The sequence below is a fragment of the Abramis brama genome (genome assembly GCF_963993115.1).
Source record: "Abramis brama genome assembly, chromosome: 11".
Taxonomy (NCBI): domain Eukaryota; kingdom Metazoa; phylum Chordata; class Actinopteri; order Cypriniformes; family Leuciscidae; genus Abramis; species Abramis brama.
The window spans coordinates 38,281,695-38,302,624 of NC_139973.1; the positions used below are offsets into that span (position 1 = coordinate 38,281,695).

Genomic DNA, 20,930 nt, shown 5'->3' on the forward strand with positions numbered 1-20,930 from the left:
GTAGTATCCAAGGCAAAAAATTCTCATTTTTGTTTTAAAGATTAAGAACAAAAAATGACAAAAAACACAACTAAATGACTAAAACTTAAAATTTAAAATATAAAATAAAATCTAATTCAAAATATGAACAAAAACGAAAATAACTAATTCTCACAAGATCAAATAATGTCAACAATTTGACAGCAATCTGCGACTATTTAAAATTCTCACAATGAAATTAGGCAGAAACACCTGAGACAAAGTTGATTCTTAAATTAAACATAACTAATTCTTCCATTTAATCTCCTGAGATTTTGCAAGAGCAGTTTCTGAGCAATAAAGGTTTTCTCTGGTAAATACGACTTTGATTTTAATTCCAATTTTCCTTAATGATTCCATTAACAATTCTTTCAGAACTTTTGAGGGAGCGACTTCTGATTTGTGAGTCTCTTTGATTAATTCATTAATCGAATAAACAAGCTCATAAGGAGTCATTAAGTCTCATCACATTCAATTCAGACTGCACAATTCAATTCAAACTCGCAGCTCAACTAAAACACACAGGGCCAGATGTACGTACATTTGCGAACGCAGCGTTAATAGCGCCATGGCCAAGACGCAGAAAGCACTTGATGTGAAACCGCAGTGTGCGTGTAATGTACCAAACCTGTAGTTCATCAGGTAATCATCGCCTGTCCCCACCCACTATACCGTAAATTGCGTGTATTTAAACGTGCAATTGAATGGGCCTCCTCCTCTCTTTCCATCATGGATCAGCCACCAAGTCAGGCAAAACAGCGAAAACAAAAATTTAGCGATAACGAGGTTGATCTGCTTGTTATGATTTAAACATCATACAAGGCCAGAATTCCACACCCACACAATCTGGACCGAAATCACACAAAAAAAAATCAATGCAATATCCTCGACCCGCAGACAGGTGGAAGAGGTGAAAAAGAGGTGGCAGGACCTCAAACGCCGTACCAAAGAAAAAGTTGCGTTTAACAGGGCACAGGCCAGGAAACCCGCTTCCTAAGTTACACCTGCTTTTAAGAGGCGGAGAATTTTCAGCGCAAAATAGAGGCGCGCTTTCACCGGCTTTTTCTGTACATAATGCGGAATATATAATTAGGCCCAGTTTACGCTTCCCCTCCCATCTCTTTATGTGACACTCCCACTTTCCCCTTGACCATCCCATGAATGCATATGCATGACACGAAAAGCGCATTTTGCCATTTTCAGTTCCCGCGACAGGCAGTCTGCGCTTTCATCTCGGTGCATCCCGTTCGTACATACCTCGCCATGGTTTTATGTGCACTTTGCGAAACAAATACGCCTGAAGTGGGCACAAAAGCGTTAGTACATCTGGCCCTCATTTCGTTATGATGCTATAGATTCAGTAGTGGCACAGTATCACCTCGATAGACACTTCAGAGCAGTTTCATCTACATTGGTGGATGAACGAGATGTTCAAGGACTGATAACGTCTCTTTAAATAAATAACTCACCAGGCATGGAGGTAGACATGGTTCTGCTCTGGATGCTGGGGCTTATCGGACCTCCACCTTTCCCCGTGAACGCCCTCACTCTGATGTCATAGGTGGTGTCCGGCTGCAGACCCTGGATGGTCATTTGCGTCTCGGCGGTACCGTTGGTCTGGTTCTGATGGCTGTTGATGTCTCGGTACACCACCACGTAGCGTACGATTTTGCCGTTCCTCTCGGGCAGAGGCGGGGGGTCCCAGGCCAGTTTGGTGGTGGTGGTGGTCAGGCCCACGACTCTGAGGTTTTGTGGGTAACTGCTGGGCACGTCGTCCGGGGTGCTGATCTCCTTACTGTACTCCTCTCCGTTTCCCGCACGGTTCTTGGCGCAGAGCTTAAAAATGTAGGTGGCGCCCTTGTGCAGGCCGGTGACGGTGAAGTGGTCGTCGCTGCGTCTGAAGTCACGGGTGGTGTAGTTCTCCTCCTCTTCACGCTTGTAGCGCAGTCTGTAGCCCATCAGTTCTCCCACCATCTCTTTAGGAGGCTGCCACTGGATCAGAGCTGTGTTCCCGATGGTGGTGCTAATGATCATGGTGGGCTTGCCTGGAACTACCAGTGACAGAGATGCGAGATATCCGTCAGATCATTCGTCATTTTGTCAGTCATGGCTAATACTAGAGTAAACACAGCTTTATTTCAGTATGGTATTTTGATAGATAGATATTGCGATATGACAGTGTTTTAGCGTCTCAGATTGGTTTTAATTACTATGAATCAAGCCACTCTGAGATGCCGAAACCAGTGTTATTTTAGTATCATTGATACTCTATTATAGTTGTTGTTAATATTTTTATTTTTTTATTATGTTCTGTTTTAATTTTATTTGAGTGAAGTTTTAGTAATTTTGTTACGGATTTTTGTCATTCAAGTAATGCAAATGTTTTACTTTTAGTTTTGTTAGTTATAGCAATACATGTATTGCCAGCTGACCACCAAAATAAAAGCTTGATGGTTTAACATTGGTTTAGCATATAACAAAATATATATTTCTTATTTTATTTAATATTTTGATTTAAATAATACAATTTAAATCATTATATTATATTATATTATATTATATTATATTATATTATATTATATTATATTATATTATATTATATTATATTATATTATATTATATTATAAACAGTGAAAATATGACCTATGAAAACTCAAGTGGAAAGGGTTATTTGTTTGAGTTATATAAATGATCAAAGATCAATATACGATGAGACTTTGGTGTGAAGTATAGTCAACCCTGATTCATTTTGTAAGGCTGGACCACATTGATAAATCCTCTCTTACCCTAGAAAAAGAATGATGCGAATGAATCTCCACTTCTATATAATCTACAGTCCCTCAGCCAGATTGTTCAGGTGATGAAATTCGTGTAAAGCTGAAAATACAGCTATAGTGATAGTTGAGGAGGTCACTGTGAGGTCATCGTGGGCGGGAGGTTTGTGGTGTAACTTTTTACCTCTGAGAATACTAAATGCACTTAGTATTTTGCACTCTAAACTTTCAATGAACTCTTAATCTGTGACTGGAATAAAACACACGCTCACCCGCCCCAGTCGTAGTCACTACTTTGGCTTTGCTCCGTGCTCCGTCTCCTTTAGTGGTATATGCCGCCACAGTAACAGAATATGTCGTTTCAGGCAACAGGCCGGTGATGATGGCCTCCTGAGAGAGAGAGAGAGACAGAGAGAGAGAGAGAGAGAGAGAGAGAGAGAGAGAGAGAGAGAGAGAGAGAGAGAGAGAGAGAGAGAGAGAGAGAGAGAGAGAGAGAGAGAGAGAGAGAGAGAGAGAGAGAGAGAGAGAGAGAGAGAGAGAGAGAGAGAGAGAGAGAGAGAGAGAGAGAGAGAGAGAGAGAGAGAGAGAGAGAGAGAGAGACAGAAAGTTAATTGATGACAAGAAGGGACATATTGTGCGTTTGGTCCTTTTTCATTGTTCAGCGTGCTGTCAAATTTCTGACATGTCTGTTTAATATTGGCTGAAGTGCATTTCAAGGTTTTCATTAAACTTTAAGCATTCAGTCAGGACATGCAGCTTTGTCTCAATTTTGAGTCTACCTGGTCAAGGTGCTTTTCAGTTTCCTATCAGTCACATGTTTTTCCTTGAGTTTTACTTTGTCTGGGGTTTAAAGGATGATATAATCCTGTTTTCTTGCGATCAATAAGTTGCAAGATTCTTTCAGAACTGCTCTCTTTGTGTCTTTATACCTCAAGGATAAATCCTGTTCTTCACACCGCACTCGTTTTGCATGCAAAGTGTTTCAAATATTTTCAGCTGATATCATTTAGAATCGATGCAAGATTTTTGAAGCACAAAAGGCTGCTCTATATTTACTCCCGAGTTCATTCACTGCAGCGCTGAAGGAGCCTGTGGAAGTGCCTTTAAAGCCTAAATTATTACAGCATGATGAATGTGTGATGTGGTTGGTGCCTAATGTGAATCTGATTTTATTCTCTAAGATCTAGATCATTTTTGGAAGGTCATAATTCTAGTTTTATTCGTTTTTACAACCAGTTCTGCCTGTTTGCCAGCACAACTCTTGTAGATCTAGTTTCCCCAGACAGACTCGAGCTGGAACATTTGATAAAACAAGCACAGAAAACCCCACCAGAGTGTCTAAATATTGTCATCTCAACCAAAACTGGGGAAAACGGATGCAGGGATTTTGTTTCCATGAATGTGTGGAGAAGCTGCTTGAGTCTGGAAGAACAGCAGGAAGCAAAACACTTCTAAAGTTTCTTTCTATTGAAGATAGACGTGACATATTGCAGTCTGAATACATTTTCATGGGAAACTTTAGCATCGCAAAAAAAGAGAGAAAAAAAATTGTAACAAGTAAAAGATTTTACATTCTTAGTAGATGTTTGCAGTGCAGAAAACCCTCCTGTTCAAGCTCACACATATACAGACGTAATTGAGTTTGAAATTGTTAAATGCTTAAAGATTGACTGAATTTCCCAATTGCTTGTGCATATGCTGTTCATAATGAAACTATGACTCCTTGTAAACAGACCAGCTGAAAAAAGTAAACATCCTCATCCAAACAACAAAAGTCTTTCTCTTACTGTAAACATAATACACAAACTTTTCACAATCCAGATGGATAAAATCGCATCCTGCCCATCTTCTCTCATGGGAAAATCAAGTTTCTCTTGGACGTATATCACCATACAGAAGAAAATTACAGTTGATTTCCCATTGACTTTATCACTTCACAGCTAGTGAACATGTGAATCATCTAAAGCTTTTAAATGCTAGTTAAAAGCTGCAGCGTGGCAGGGATCCCTCTCTCGTGCTTTATACTCCTGTTTTGAGTAGTCTTATCTCTAGCATGTGTTTGGGAGAGTCATTGGGTCCTGAAAAGTGGGAAGACTTCAACATTTCACATTAAGGCATGATGGATAGGCTGCCTGTGGCAACACAGAGTTTACTAGAGCCGACCACCATTGAGAGAGACGCCGCTTTATCTGTTTAGAGTGATATCACTGTCACGACTCATTAATAAAGAAGAAATGGAAACACAGAGAGATGGAGGGATGGAAAGGGCTGCACAGGGAGACACAGACAGACTCAGACAGAGAGGTTTAACAGGGCATAGCTGCACATGACAGTTGAACACGAGCCTCTATAAATATGTAGGGCACAGTAAGAGGGATGCAGGGTGCCAGCATGTGCTCAGCGCAGGGTTCCACAGCTTCTCAACAATGCATTTAAAAGGGTTAGTTCACCCAAAGATGAAAAATCTCTCGTCATTTACTCGCTCTCATGTCGTTCCAAACCTGTATGACTTCCGTTAATAATCGGAACACAAATGAAACACAAATGCATATTCCTGCCGTATGGCCACATCTCAGAACACACTGCAGTTCCTCACAGAGTCCATGAGTCCTTTGCATCCCACTGACACACACGGGCCATTTTGTGGGGTTTGTTGCAGCTTATTCTGGCCAAGAACCACCAATTTACTAAGAGTCATCAGATCGACATGTTCATCGACCAGCCATTGTTTACGGGTGGATAAATCTGAAATCAATGTTCATTGTTATTCAGCTAATAATGCATCAGTCTCTGTGTCAATGCAAGCCAACAGAATAATAAATGTGTGTTGAGTTTGTGGTCAGACTTAGCCTAGAAATCTAGACGCACCCTTGCGGCACAAATTTTATTTTGCAGCCAGGGTGGTCGAGCAACTCTCCGTTGGCTTTCGAGCCGGAAAAAACAAACTCTAGTCAGGCCAATCACATCATGTATAGAGTCGGTGGGCGGGCTTAACATAATGACGACAGAGTTGCGATGGTTCCCTGCTACTTGAAAACAAAGAATGGCTGCTGCTGCTGGCGAACAGCGGTCTTTCGAATCGGCTTTGGCCGTGACTCTGGAGGACTTGGAGTTAAGCTTTTCTTTGAGAAAAGAACAAAGAACGGCACTTAAGTCATTCTTAAAAAAGGAAGATGTGTTCAGAGTTTTACCGACCAGATATGGCAAAAGTTAAATCTATCAACAAGCTCCGCTGGTAGGAAAACGCTCTGGTTGGTTGTAGCGCTATCCTATTGCGTGCAAAGGGAATTTGAAAGACAACCATTTATCCCGCCCCTCGGATTGAGCCCTGCCATTGGTGAGTTCCCAGACCCAACATCTTGATGTGGGTCTGGCTTGCCAGGCTAGGTCAGACTTTCAGTTCATATAAAAGTGACAGGGAGCTGTTAACCCTCACTGGTCGGCGGTCGCTTTTTTCCTTATCAGTGCAAAAGAGACTCAAATAACTCACTAACAATTTTTGTCATACAAATAAGTGCTATACATCATTTGAAACTGTTAAGTGTCTACTTTTATTTGTGTACACTCACAATAAAAACAAAATTCACTGTGCAAACATGATGCACGTTCTGCCATCTCTCTCTCAGTGAAGTCCATTCTGAAACACGACAGAAAATGAACTGTAACTCATGAATACTTGCAACTCATGAAAAACTCATGAATACTTTCTAATGATTTATAGTTATAGGCCGCCTGCATTTTCCCAAAATATAAACTTATTATTATTATTATTAATCACAATTAGATGTTTTCCCTAAGTTGCTCCTGATATCAGCATGTTCACAGATGTTTTGTTGTTTTTTACAGGGACCAGATGCCACTGATGAGTCCTGCTGACTCAAACTTGTACACAAGTCTATTCAAACTGTTTTTCTCTGAGAGAGCTGTACCAACAACAGCAAGCACGAATATGGTAAAATGATAAAGCAAACACCTTGGATATGAAAGGTGTGTTGAACAGGAACTGTTTCAGGAATGGCACAAAGGTGTGTGACTATTGTCTTTAGATCAGTGTGCTCAATAATGTGCGTTTTTGTCCTCAGTTGTGTATATTTGGATTCTTTTAATCTCTCCACATTCTTTGTTCTAGTTCCCTCACAGTCCCACCTGATAGGGCCATTAGGGGAGGGTCTTTGGTGTGAAACACAACAATATTCATGATGATTCACGCCCTCCTCGCATTCAGCTTTCTTACACAAATCATGTCTTACAAATTTTAAATCAATATATTGTTTTATGTGAATGAGTGAGCAGGATGATTTTTCATAGTTTTGAAGTAAGATTTGTAACCTACATGATCTAGTTTTCAAAAGTCTTCTGAACAATTATTCAGTATGGGATTAATGGCCTTATTTCAAAACTACAAACTTTTACATGCATGCTGCTCACATATTATTGTAGCAGAGTTTGTGCTGAATACAGTGTAATCAGACTTTAGCTATGAATATGTTATTAGTAACAGAAATAAGCACACATGTCAGTGGATGTCAAAACATCTCCAGGGCCTAGAAAACACCTCAGACCCCAGAGGGTTAAATACAAAACAACAAACAAACAATGATTTTTGAATTGATTATGAAAATTGATTTTGTGACATTGAAGACTGGAGTAATGATGCTGAAAATTCAGCTTTGGTCACAGGAATAAATTACATTTTACAATATATCTAAATATACAATATATATATAAAAAAATATTACTTACTATATTATTGATCAAATAAATTGAGCCTGTGTGAGCATAAGAGATGTATTTCATACATATAAAAAGATTAATAAAATCAAACCGTTAATGTTTTCGCATGGTGTGTGTGTGTGTGTGTGTGTGTGTATGTATCAGAGCATGTGAGCGGGAGCGAGCGGGGAGTGGGAGCGGGCGGATCTTGGACAGAGCGCAGAGCGGCATTTTTAAAAGGACGGAGCGTCGCCTTATTTCCCGCTCCAATTTCGCTCCAATTTCGCTCCGCTCACACCACGAGTCTGAAGCATGCTCAGTCAAACCTAAACCAGGATCCATCTGTCTTGCACAGTCATCGACAGTAGACTATTTTCAGTCAAATCTCGGCTCAATAATGGAGTTCAAAAAGTAGGCTACTTCAAAAAGGAAAATGAGAAGTCATACAGGTCAGGTGTACTATTAATATAACTAACTAACTAACAAACTAACAATGATAATGTGGTACAAGAAAACGAATGTGGAGACATCGTTTCAGTCAGCAAAGATTCATTTTGGAATCTCAAAAGACACATCTCTCGAAAACATGAACGTGAGCTACGCGAACACGCTGGGAAGAAAACAAAAGGTTAGCAAATTGAATACGGTAACTTGTAACAAAGTGTAAATTAAATATAGCGTAATATTCAAACAAATTCGTTTTTTCATTCAAGTAGACCTAATGGTTCGTTTTATTTAGCCGAATTTGTGTCATCCGTAATAATATTTATATTATTAGGCCCATTTATTCGTTTAATTTTACAGCTATTTGTGTGTATTGAAGCCAATTTAAATTTTAATCGTTCGCGTTGTGCAAAAGTTCACTTATCAAAATTCTGGCCTTATAGTTAATTTACTTTTAAAAAATGTATCATATTTTTGTTTATATAATTTTTATTTATATTATTAGGCCCATTTATTCGTTTAATTTTACAGGACTTTTTGTGTAGGCTATATTCCTTCTTACATAGGCCTGTAATTTGAAATAAAACATTTCTATTTGAAAAATGTTGTTGTTACTCGTTAGTTCTTTAGGAGGTAAGGCTGTGGTCTAAGCTAAAAGTGATATACATGTAGATTTTTTTCCTTTTTTGGAGCGAGCGGGGGGCGATTTGAGTGGAGCGCGATGTGTATATGTGTGTATATATTATTATATATTACCCTCAAAGACCTGTTAGTCTGCCTTTAAAATGTCCACCTCCACTCCATTTATTATCCTAAATTAGATGCACCTGTTTGAGGTCGTTAGCTGCATAAAGACACCTGTCCACCCCATACAATCAGTAAGAATCCAACTACTAACATGGCCAAGACCAAAGAGCTGTCCAAAGACACTAGAGACAAAATTGTACACCTCCACAAGGCTGGAAAGGGCTACGGGGAAATTGCCAAGCAGCTTGGTGAAAAAAGGTCCACTGTTGGAGCAATCATTAGAAAATGGAAGAAGCTAAACATGACTGTCAATCTCCCTCGGACTGGGGCTCCATGCAAGATCTCACCTCGTGGGGTCTCAATGATCCTAAGAAAGGTGAGAAATCAGCCCAGAACTACACGGGAGGAGCTGGTCAATGACCTGAAAAGAGCTGGGACCACCGTTTCCAAGGTTACTGTTGGTAATACACTAAGACGTCATGGTTTGAAATCATGCATGGCACGGAAGGTTCCCCTGCTTAAACCAGCACATGTCAAGGCCCGTCTTAAGTTTGCCAATGACCATTTGGATGATCCAGAGGAGTCATGGGAGAAAGTCATGTGGTCAGATGAGACCAAAATAGAACTTTTTGGTCATAATTCCACTAAACGTGTTTGGAGGAAGAAGAATGATGAGTACCATCCCAAGAACACCATCCCTACTGTAAAGCATGGGGGTGGTAGCATCATGCTTTGGGGGTGTTTTTCTGCACATGGGACAGGGCGACTGCACTGTATTAAGGAGAGGATGACCGGGGCCATGTATTGCAAGATTTTGGGGAACAACCTCCTTCCCTCAGTTAGAGCATTGAAGATTGGTCGAGGCTGGGTCTTCCAACATGACAATGACCCCAAGCACACAGCCATTATAACCAAGGAGTGGCTCTGTAAGAAGCATATCAAGGTTCTGGCGTGGCCTAGCCAGTCTCCAGACCTAAACCCAATAGAGAATCTTTGGAGGGAGCTCAAACTCCATGTTTCTCAGTGACAGCCCAGAAACCTGACTGATCTAGAGAAGATCTGTGTGGAGGAGTGGGCCAAAATCCCTCCTGCAGTGTGTGCAAACCTGGTGAAAAACTACAGGAAACGTTTGACCTCTGTAATTGCAAACAAAGGCTACTGTACCAAATATTAACATTGATTTTCTCAGGTGTTCAAATACTTATTTGCAGCTGTATCATACAAATAAATAGTTAAAAAATCATACATTGTGATTTCTGGATTTTTTTTAAATGTGTATATACATTATTATATATATATACACACACACACATTACCATGTAAAGCCATTATTGTACCATGTAAAGGACTGTGTGTGTGTGAGAGAGAAATTGGGTACTGAAGAGGGTAAATGGTTGTATAGATTGTAACACACACACACACACACACACACACACACACACACACACACACACGCAGTACCTGATGATTTAGCCCCTCTGTCAGTAAGTAGAGATTAAGTTTCACCTTCAGAGGTTAGAGGATATCTGCTTATTCAGCATCTCGCTCAGGGATTACATTTTCCCCCTTATTCCTCTCACCTCACACACAAACACACACACACACACAGCTCAAAGAACCTGCCGTCTGCCAGTCAAAGCCTCAGTTTCTACACACGTTTGAGGGCAGCAGGGTGATTTCTCCTCTTAATATGGCAGCTGCATATTCAGTGAACGCTTTGTCTTCCCCCAGATGCACATGAAGCGCTGCCATCTCACCGCTGATGGAGGGATTTATATTCCGCTCCATAACCTTGCTGACTAACAGCAAATAAAATACACGCCGCCTGCAGACCCTTCTAAAATGCTTTAATCATAAAACAGTGAATATAAACACAGAGAGAGACAGACAGAGAGATGAGAAAGCTAAAGCAAGACAATTCAACGGGGACGGGACAAACTGCTCACTCCATCAAACACAAAAGTAAGTCTCAGGTCTGCACTGCAGTTTATAGTCTCACAGAGATGGATTTGGACTATTTCATTATTTTATTCTGGACATCCTTTATTGTCTATGAGAACTGGTGATTTTAGTCCTCTATAAACCCTTGAAGCAGTGGTGTTCTAAAACCAGGAGGCAAAGTCCTACTGTTTTTTGTTTTTATATAAATTCATATTCCATGCAGTTACACTTCACGTTTACACATTTTTCAGGTTAAATACACACACACGCACGCACGCACGCACAGTATATATAACTTTCAGATCTAATATTTATATTTTATTTTAGCTATGTTTCAATTACCTAAAATGATTTGTAACAGGTTTGGTTAAACAACACTTGCAAACTTAGCCTGAATCAAACATATAACCTTTGCATAAACTGAAGAGAATACTGTAATCAACTAGCCTGGCTAACGTCAGACCTCGTCTCATTGAGACGTGGTCTGGGAACCACATGTTCATTTTCTCGTATTTGAGGCGTGGTTTACGAATGCCCAGAGCCGTTTATTGGACGCTACGAATGTCTATCAAATGCGCCTGTACGTAGCTCATAGCCAATCGTTTCAATTATACCAGAAGACGTATGTAGAGCGACAGAAATTCGACGAGGAAGACGACGAAATAAACTTGCGTTCTAAACTACTTAGAACACTATCTAAGGCTGCATCGAAAGGTAACTTCGCGTCTGATGCCATGTTGGATCCATAGATATAAACAAAGTGCTTCAGTGTGTCGCATAGACGTCGTCATCGTCTTGCTGCTCCCTCCCCGTTCTGTGATTGGTTCCCTTTTTGAGGGGAAAATCTGGTCCATGCCTAGCAGCGTGAATAAAATCACCATGGGGAAACCCAGGCTAGTAATCAACATACGTTTATAAATAGAATAGAAATTAAATTTCTATATTAGAAACCATTTTAAAAAAATCTTACAATAACATGGTTAACAGGTTTGAATGGTTCAGACTGATGAATGCAAAAATCCCCCAAAAAATGTCTTCCAGCCATGTTGTAGAAAGAGTCCAAATAATGTCACTTCTTGTGTGTGAGACAATTTAAAGGAATCCTACAAATGTTTTTTTTTTTTTGTACTAGAGAGAATTATGCATCTAGAGGGCTTTAAAACAATCTACTACTCTCGGATAATAACATGTTAGATAATACAAAAGAAAATGTCATGAGACACCAAAGTGTATAATATCATCTGGAAAGTGCCTTCAGCTGCCACAGGTCTGGAGTTTGAGTGGTTTTCTCCCTCTCTTGTGATGAAGATGAGTAGTAATTTGGTTTTGACACTGATGCCTCTTCCCAATAAGAGCCGAGAGAACTGAGTAATGTTGTATCCGACATTCCTCACAAGACACTACACGACTGCTTTTCAGGCTTGGGCAAATATGAGGAAAATGATGAATATTATGCCATGCCAACTATTTGTGCTGTTAAATTGTTATATCAGTCAGCACACATTGAGGGTCATTTTCTGTTTAAGTCTCACCCTTCATTTTGAGCTGATAAAAGCTTCCATTAGCATGACCTGATGCCACCGCTCTCTCGCTCATATTTCATCACAGTTGGATATCAGGGAGCCGGTTTGCTCAGCCTAATGCCAAACGCACACCACGAGACAGAAGATCGGCACTCAGCACACATACAAAGACTCGGTTTCTTGTATTTGGTTACACATTTTTCACAACGCATCACAGATGCATCATTAAAAGATCATTCTCCTCCCCGATTGTAGCTAAAATTAAAATTCAGATTTTTGACGATATCAGGAAAAAAAAGAATTCAGTCAAGCGTGTACTTGTGCATTGCAACACACACACATGAAGCACAGGCTCTGGATAGAATTAAACATGTTATAGTCCCCTCATTAAATACTAAAGAGAGCTGCTGGGTCACTTTGATTACTTGACACATATTTAAAAGTTCACATGAGTGTGTATTAATGTATGCACTCATCCTAGACACGACATCCAAGCCCAGAGGGAAACAAATACAACAACAACAAAGATACTTCCGTTACCGCTAAAATACTGGTATACAGTAAGGATGCATTAAATTGATCAAAAGTGACTGTAAAGATTTCTAAATAATGTTACAAAAGTTTTCTATTTCAAATAAATGCTGTTCTTTTGAACTAAGTATTCATCAAAGAATCCTGGAAAAAAAAATATATCACAGTTTCAACAAAAATATTAACTGTTTTCAACATTGATAATATTGAGAAATGTTTCTTGAGCAGCAAATCATCATATTAGAATGATTTCTGAAGGATCATGTGACACTGAAGACTGGAGTAATGATATACTCAAATAAAACAGTTATTTTAAGCTGTAATAACATTTCACAATATTACTGTTTTTACAGTATTTTGATCCAATAAATGCAGCCTTGGTGAGAAGAAAATAACTGAAAAATCTTACCGAACCCCAAACTTTCTACGGCAGCGTATGCGCTGATATTACTCTTTTATGTCATCTGTCAAATATTTTAGAGTGGAGAGTTACTAGAAACATGTATATTCTCTATTTTATAGAAATCTTTTTCTGGGTTTGTTAGAAGAAAAATCAGAAATTCTCCATGTAGTCTCTATTTCATATCATTGTTATCTATGATAGCATTAACAGATCACACACACACACAAACACACACACAGCCCCATTCTTTTATTCAGTAAATGAAGGCCATTACGCCGCCCTGCGTGGAAAAGACAGTCCCGTTCAGCAAAGCCTGCTCCTCTACACTTACGCTGAGACTCTCTGTGTTCGCTAGTGTTTATCTCTGTCTCCTCATCTCTCTTTCTCTCTCTCCCTCACAGTGACCGGGTCACCGCACACACCCTCTCCTGTGCTGAAGGAGACATAGATCAGACTTTGACAGCATGTCTTATCTGATGAGACGTGCCTCATGCTTCACAGCTCTCCTCTCACTCTCACACACACAGGGGATCATCGAGTTCCTCAGGTATGAAAACAAAAACCATCCGCCCACCATACTGTACCAAACAGCTCCTGTACTGTAAGTCTAAAACTCAATCCAGAGAGAAGTTCCTTCAGGAGGAATCAAATCCGACATAAGCATCTTCCAAAGGACACTAACAACAAAAAGCGATGCACAGTTACCCATCAGACCTGTCTATAAACCAAACTGTGAGCAAAATATACAGTGAACAATAGGGGTATTTGCAGCAGCATTTATTAGTGCAAACAAAATGAAGGGCATTTTCCATCCTTTTCCAATGAGCTAAATGCCCAATGGGCCAATTACATTTATCTCACCTAAATGTTTGCTCACTCATTGCGTTTTTACAAAATGGTGTAATTTTGTTGTTAAGAGTTTACACAACACAAGGAAGCTTGATTTCAATCTTTGAATTAAATTGAAAAAAAAATGAAAAAAATAAAAAATTAATACAACATATTAAAGGTACAAATGAAGAGAAAGGTTTTTGGGCAAGTCTAACACTAGTGTTCAGAAATACTACAGAAACTGAATAAAGTAATAAAATGTAAAATAACACTGATAGTCTTTTAGTCCTGACTAAATTAAATACATAGGATATTAATTCAGATTTTTTTTACAATTAAAGCTATGTTTTGTTGTTTTGACGACAACATTAATGACAGACACATATGGCTGCTGTCACTTTAAGAGCTAGTGCACGGATCCATTACTGGTTTCATTAAACTGTCTGTCACGCTGGCGCATGCGTTTTATGCTTATTTAAGACATAACTGACTGTGTTTACGAGTAACCAAGACCTGAATTATGACACAATTTTGCTTGTTTTTTCCCGTTAAAGCGATATAATCCACGAAAAATAACTTTTGTTACTCGCAAGCTGTTTGTGAGGCGGCTTTACATCTCTCTACTGAAATACTGAATAGTTTAAAATCGCTTGAATGTAAACTAGTAAGACTTAAAAATAGTCATCACGTCGCTATATCATTGATAATGCGATATGACACTTTTTTTCTCATGTAAAAATGTATACCGGTGTTATCGTGGACGGTATGATATGGCACACCCCCAGTGAAAAATTAGAGCCAAAAAATCTGATACCACAGGAAAACCTTTAAACCTTCCACAAAGCATGTTTGCTTGCACTTTACAGTACGTGCACTTACAGTGTCCTCATCTAAGAATGTACAGGGTAATATAAGGTACCTACATGGGTTCAGGTTAGTACCTAGTTATTACCCAGTTATTGAAATTACTATAATAAGTAGATATAGTATGTACATGAAGAACAGGACTGTAAAATAAAGTGCTACAGCATGTTTAGTTCAGGGGTTCACAACCCTTTTCTCAACTGAACCTTTAAAATATTTACTATAAGCATCCTCTGAGATATCAAGTAATGTCATAACCTCTCACCAAATAGGCCATTTACATAATACATTTGATGACTTGTTTTGTTGAAGATCAGAGTGAAGTGGTACACATTTTACTGTACAGTAAACATGAAAAAGGATACCCATTTTATTTCTGTGAAGTGATGGCTTTCTAAATGAAACAGTATGCAACAAGACACGCTGTAGGTACAAAAAAAACAAAAAAAACATGTGTAATTAACTGACTGGATGGTGAAAATGGATCAGCTGAATATGTATATTTAATGCATATAAAATAAAAATTGGAATGAAGTGCACTGAATAATTGGCCAGAAATGCTACTGAGAAAGTAAACAGAGCCCTTTTTCATTCAATTCATGTTGACTTTAAAATGTATACTTAATACTTAATTTATAGATTTAAGATTTATACTTTATTAATACTTAATTTATAGATTTAAGACAATGGCTGTTTACAGGACTTTTTTGTTAAAAATTAATGTGTGACTACATTAGAGCCATATAAACTCCCATAAAGCCCTGGGAGGGAGCAGCTAATCAAGGTTTTATATAGCAGTGTTTATACCCATGACGTCTTAAAGTTTCACAACATTCTATTAGTTTTTTTTTAATTGGTCAAGGGAGAGCAGACAAAAAGACCAGCTATTAAAGAGAGACGGCTCACATTAATGCTAAACACAATCTTTGACAGCATGAACTGAACTTGAGTCATAAAACTGAGTTTAAGCTCCAGTTCGGAGCAGTTAGGATTGGCGGTATGGTTTTGTTCTGGGTGAGAACTCCCTGAGCATCCATGCAGTCTAGCATGAATAAGAGCAGGAGAGTAGCAATAACCCCCCTTAGGGTAAACAGAACAAAACCAACATGAATGTATTGCAGATATCATTAATTCAAGATTTTAAAGTACAACATTATTCGAGAATTTATTCTGATTCAAGGGGAACCAGAATGCCATACTGACTGGACGAGAGGTGGAGCTGGGGAGGGAGGAGGGTAAAGAGCTCCTGAGAAATGCGATAGCTGCTGATAACACTGAAGGAGCTTATATATGTATAGTGATAGGCGTCGTATTCCTATAGGAAGACGTGGATCAGCTGATGCGAGCTTGACTAACGTGACCTGCCAGAACTGACGCAACGCTTGATTTTCACTTCTGTTTTTAGGGCTGTGGAGTTTAGGAAGAGAAAAGAGCATAACCGCTGGACAGACTTCATCAGGACGGACAGCCGAGAGCCACTTCATATTTTTCAGACAAGGACATGGTGTCCATAAACATGGACATGGGCAAACGCTTGTGTGGCGAGAGAGCGGTCATCGGCCTCTGAGACTGACAGAACGGGCCGCTCAAAATGATTCAGCACACGCCGCACAGATTCAATCCATCACACGTGGATGTGATGTATGAGTGAGCCGGCCTCAGCCCAAACTCGTCTCATCTCCGCTCATCTCTTCCCTCGCTCCCTGCGGCTCCAATACAACAGAACACGCTTCATTTGGCATTTCTGAATAGAGAAAAGGCATTTCTGTTCTATAGGCATTTCTGAATTGATGCTTATCAATTCTGCTGTGTCCGTCATTACACAAAGCCAGGAACAAGAACCATCGACACAGACAGAGATGATGATGATGATGGTGATTTTATCATCTTCACTTACTATAACTATTGTTTGAATCATTTTTTTCCTTTTTTATAAATTATGTCTTTTATGTAAAATTTGCTGATTGCTGTCTTTACTCAGTTGTACTCTGCACTGTTAAATTATTTTACCTTCATTTTTCACAATGTTTTATACTTATTCAACGATGGGCACTTTTGAACCTCTTTGAAACTAAACTCCAAAATGTCATCTTAAATTGAGTATTGCATGTTAGAACTACAATTTTATGCATTCTTAATACAAACAATTAAATAATATGTTCTTGTATAATTTATGTAACTTTTTTCTTCCCCCCCCCGCATTGCTTCCATTGGTTGTAGTGGAAAATAACAGGGGGCAGTTTATATTTGATCCAAAAATGTGATTAACATTTTATAATTATTTATATATTTATTTTGACAAGGGTAAAAAAATTCACAAAAAAAATCAAAATAATTTGAATAATAATAATAATAATAATAATAATAATAATGCAAGTAGTTAAGCAAATAAAAATATCCATTGCAAAAACAATCCATTTCTTACTATTGTAATTTTACTAATTATATTTTACAAATTTTTCACTGTCTGGCAGCAAAGGTACAGTAGTTGCTACCAAAAAGTACAGTTTTTATGCCAATAAAGCATACTAATCTAAAACTGAATTGATAGAGAGAGAACCAGTCAACATACAATAAGACCTTTCTGATCTGTGATTGATGTGTAAATGTATTTATGCAAACTGCCAAGTTAGTGTGACAAATAGTCCATGTATGTGACTAATGACTTTAAGTTTGCTTGAGTGAACATGTGGATCTGATAATAAAAACGAATGTGCAAAGATGCAAGAAACTTGCTCAAGACCCCTCGTATCCATACAGATAAGAGAGGAATGCAGCTGACGAATGGAAAAAGAGTTGCGAGTTTTATCTGCTGGGAGGGAAAAAGAAAAACCAAAATGAACGTGTGTGAACAGCAGACGAGGTTCTCCACCTTTCAGAGAAAGAGAGCGGGACGGGAACGACGCAGATCCTTTGAGGACGCATCTGAACATTTCTGCAGTTCGCCTGAGCATCTCGTTCTGTACCGTGAGTTCTGACAGACCCGAGGCACGGGTCTCTTAGCATTACGCATGCTGCAAGTCATGCACGCTATGTAATTCCCTGTCACGTATACACACACACACACACACACACACACACTGAGAGGCAGATATCTGGAGGCAGAGAGTCTGCGTGCTGCTGCAAGCTAAACGCTGAATAACAATCCTCCTGACGCTCACGTCTCCTCCTATAGTGGCTCTCCACGGCCCGCTGCTCTCTCCCATGAATACCCAGCAAGGATTAGAGCACCACTACAGCTCCTGATCCATTTCATCAAAAATGAATTTCTCTCAAATATATATATATTAATATTAACTTCATTTAAATACGCTCGGTGAGTTCGGATCATCCCTCTGCAAGCTGGAATTACACTCTTATGAATAAAACACTTCCCACTTGTTCTCTGACTTCTCCTTTGTCTGATCGATATGACTATTACAAGCCAAACAACATATTATTTATTAAACTACATGCTTTAAAATTTGGTGATGTGGTTGATCTCGGAATTGCACAACTAATGTTAAATTCAATCAATACATTTTAATTTTGTACTTGCAGTCATGTATTTGTTTAAGTAGCGGTTATAGGTTCCCTGGAATTCTGTTTACTCCTGGTTTTGAGATGCGTTTGGTCGATCGGATCACATGTAGACGAGGGAGACACATTCCCGTTTACACCTGGTGTTTTAATCCGTCTCTTTTGTCCACTTTCAACCACTTCTGTCCTGATTTATTCAAGGGGAGGGTCTATGGGTGGGTAAATTTCAATCTAATAGACAAAATAAACTTGCGCAATTTACATATGAACGTGAAAGGAGACGACGGAAAAACATACGGAGAGCATCAGCTTTAGTTTCTGCTCTGAAAGACACAAGATGTGTCTGAAAGTGTGTTAGAAATCAGGAATGGAGAGAGAACATTGTGCTTGGTACATTTTTCCTCTTCAAACCAAACTTGGGTCTTCAGCCGACAAAGTTTAAATCCCGTCTGGCTAGAGCTCTTCCCATAATGTTCACGCATTAGTTCAGTAGACGGAGAGTAGACGGTCTTTTGTGGCTGTTTGAACACATTCAACCACATGAGCGTTTACACTACGAAAGCAATCCGGTCGAATGTGTTTTCGACTCCCACTGGAAGTGGTTTAAAGTAGACAAGCTCAAAATATTTTAGACCCTGTTTACACCTGTATTTAGCGTCGTCCACTTGTGATCCGATCGACCAAAATGCATCTTAATACCAGCTGTAAACAGAGCCTAAGAGTGCAAGAGGACCGCAATAAATCTTGACAATGATTGGGTTTTTGTAAAAATTTGGGCATCCATATACAATGTGACGTGTGCAATTTTACATGTGATATTTCAGTACCTGCGCCTCAGGTAGAGCCACGTCCAGTATGATGGGCTGCCCGCGTGGCTCTCCGTTCTCCAGCCGCGAGTAAACCACCTGATATCCGCGGATCTGTCCGTGCTGCTTCTGCTGTAGAGGAGGTTTCCAGGACACGCGCAGGGCCGTGGAGTTCATGTTGTCCACCTCAACCCTGCGAGGAGGAGCGCCGGGCACTGTGGGAGGTAAAGAAGTCACGTTTTACACTTAATCACACATTCATTACACACACACGGGTCGGTGAAAGGTACAAACCTGCTCCCAGGCTACAGCCAACACATTTTTAACAGCATTTTAGTGCTATTATCTACCCTCCATAATTCACTTTAGACATTACATTTACAGCCTGCAGAAATTAAAGGGATAGTTCATCCAAGAATGAGAATTCTGGCATCATTTAGGCCTACTCACCCTCACGTGGCTCCAAACTTGTATGTTTTAAAAAAAAATACAAATTGCGAGTTATAAAGTCAGAATTGCGACTTATAAACTCACAATTGCGCGAAATAAAGCCCAAATTGAAAAAAAAAAGAAAAAAGTCTTAAATCAACTTTTTTTATTTATTCTGTGGCGTTAACAAGCTTCCATAGTTCATTTTCATTCATTTTTATTTATTTGGATGGGACAGTGCATATTGATGAACGTACAATATAAGTTGGCGTAAATACGCCGGATTTAGCACAATGTTAATTTCCATCCATTACATTAAATTTAATGGCAATTTCTGAGTGAAAATTGTATCTCTCTACCAATTTTTCTCAGTGTTTGTGGTACACAACACAAGATGTTTTGAAGAATATTCACACTCCAAAAAATGAATGCTTCACAAAAGCATCCATATGCTTATATATTAAATCATATAGACTAATATAACAGCTTTTTGTCAAGAACAGAGTGAAATTGAATTTATTGAATTTTTTTTTTTGAGCTTGACAACTGGTGGTCAACATAATCTTTCATTGCATGGAAACAATCAGTGTTTGAAATGACATAAGGGTGAGAAAATGAAGACTGAATGTTCATTTTAAGGAAACTATTCCTTTGGCATTCAATTCACAAGTACAAATGCATTGCATGACGGAGCCTGGGAGACAGGCTTCACCAAACCCACATAACGCTTCTCGCACACGTCTCGTGGAGGAGGCCAGCTCAGCTCCCCCTGGAGTTCAGGCTGAATATCAATCTGACAAGAGTGCAAGAGAGCAGCAGTTCAGTAGATGTTAATGACAGTCAATTGATAGTCAATAGAGCAGGCAGCAAAGGGAGGAAAGACAGGAGTGAAGGTTAAAAAGCACAGCATTAAGAGATTAATAACCAGATAGAGAACACCCTCTCCCATCCCAGAAGTAACAGCTCAGAGCGCAGAAGATCTATGAAGGCTCGAGTGCTGAACGTCAGCAAAATAAGCTGCACTTAATTGGAGTCATTTAACTGTATAAATGTGCTCGGCGCTCGCTCGAATTCAGCCTTGACCTTCAGAGGGGAAACAAGTCGATGCCTGAAAACAGATAAACAAAACTCTAGTGTTCCTTGGCAGATGTGTGGCCTGTAACGAAACACCCTGTGGTTTCAATTTTAGTGTTTGTGAGAGGTTAACACAAGTTAAGCTCAATCGACACCCTTTGTAGTGTAATATCAACTATCACAGACAAAAAAGAAGTTACGGTTTTGATCTCACAATAGAAGTAATGTAGGCTGGAGGTTTGAAAGCAGAATTAGTTATTCAGTCTTGCATGTGTCATGTGATAGTTACCTGGTTTACTTCATGTGTTCATGA

At 39.2% G+C, this 20,930-nt stretch overlaps 1 protein-coding gene across 8 annotated transcripts in view; it reads right to left on the reverse strand.

The window, feature by feature from the left end:
* ptprfa (protein tyrosine phosphatase receptor type Fa) overlaps positions 1-20,930 on the reverse strand; it is a 226,679-nt gene that overhangs the window by 40,767 nt on the left and 164,982 nt on the right. For all 8 annotated transcript variants that reach the window (XM_084128827.1, XM_084128826.1, XM_084128824.1 and 5 more), the window contains 3 exons: positions 19,136-19,329; positions 3,065-3,182; positions 1,488-2,069 (listed from right to left, as the gene is read on the reverse strand). In XM_084128827.1, the coding sequence (XP_083984953.1) occupies positions 1,488-2,069; positions 3,065-3,182; positions 19,136-19,329 (894 nt within the window). The remainder of the gene's footprint in view (positions 1-1,487; positions 2,070-3,064; positions 3,183-19,135; positions 19,330-20,930) is intronic.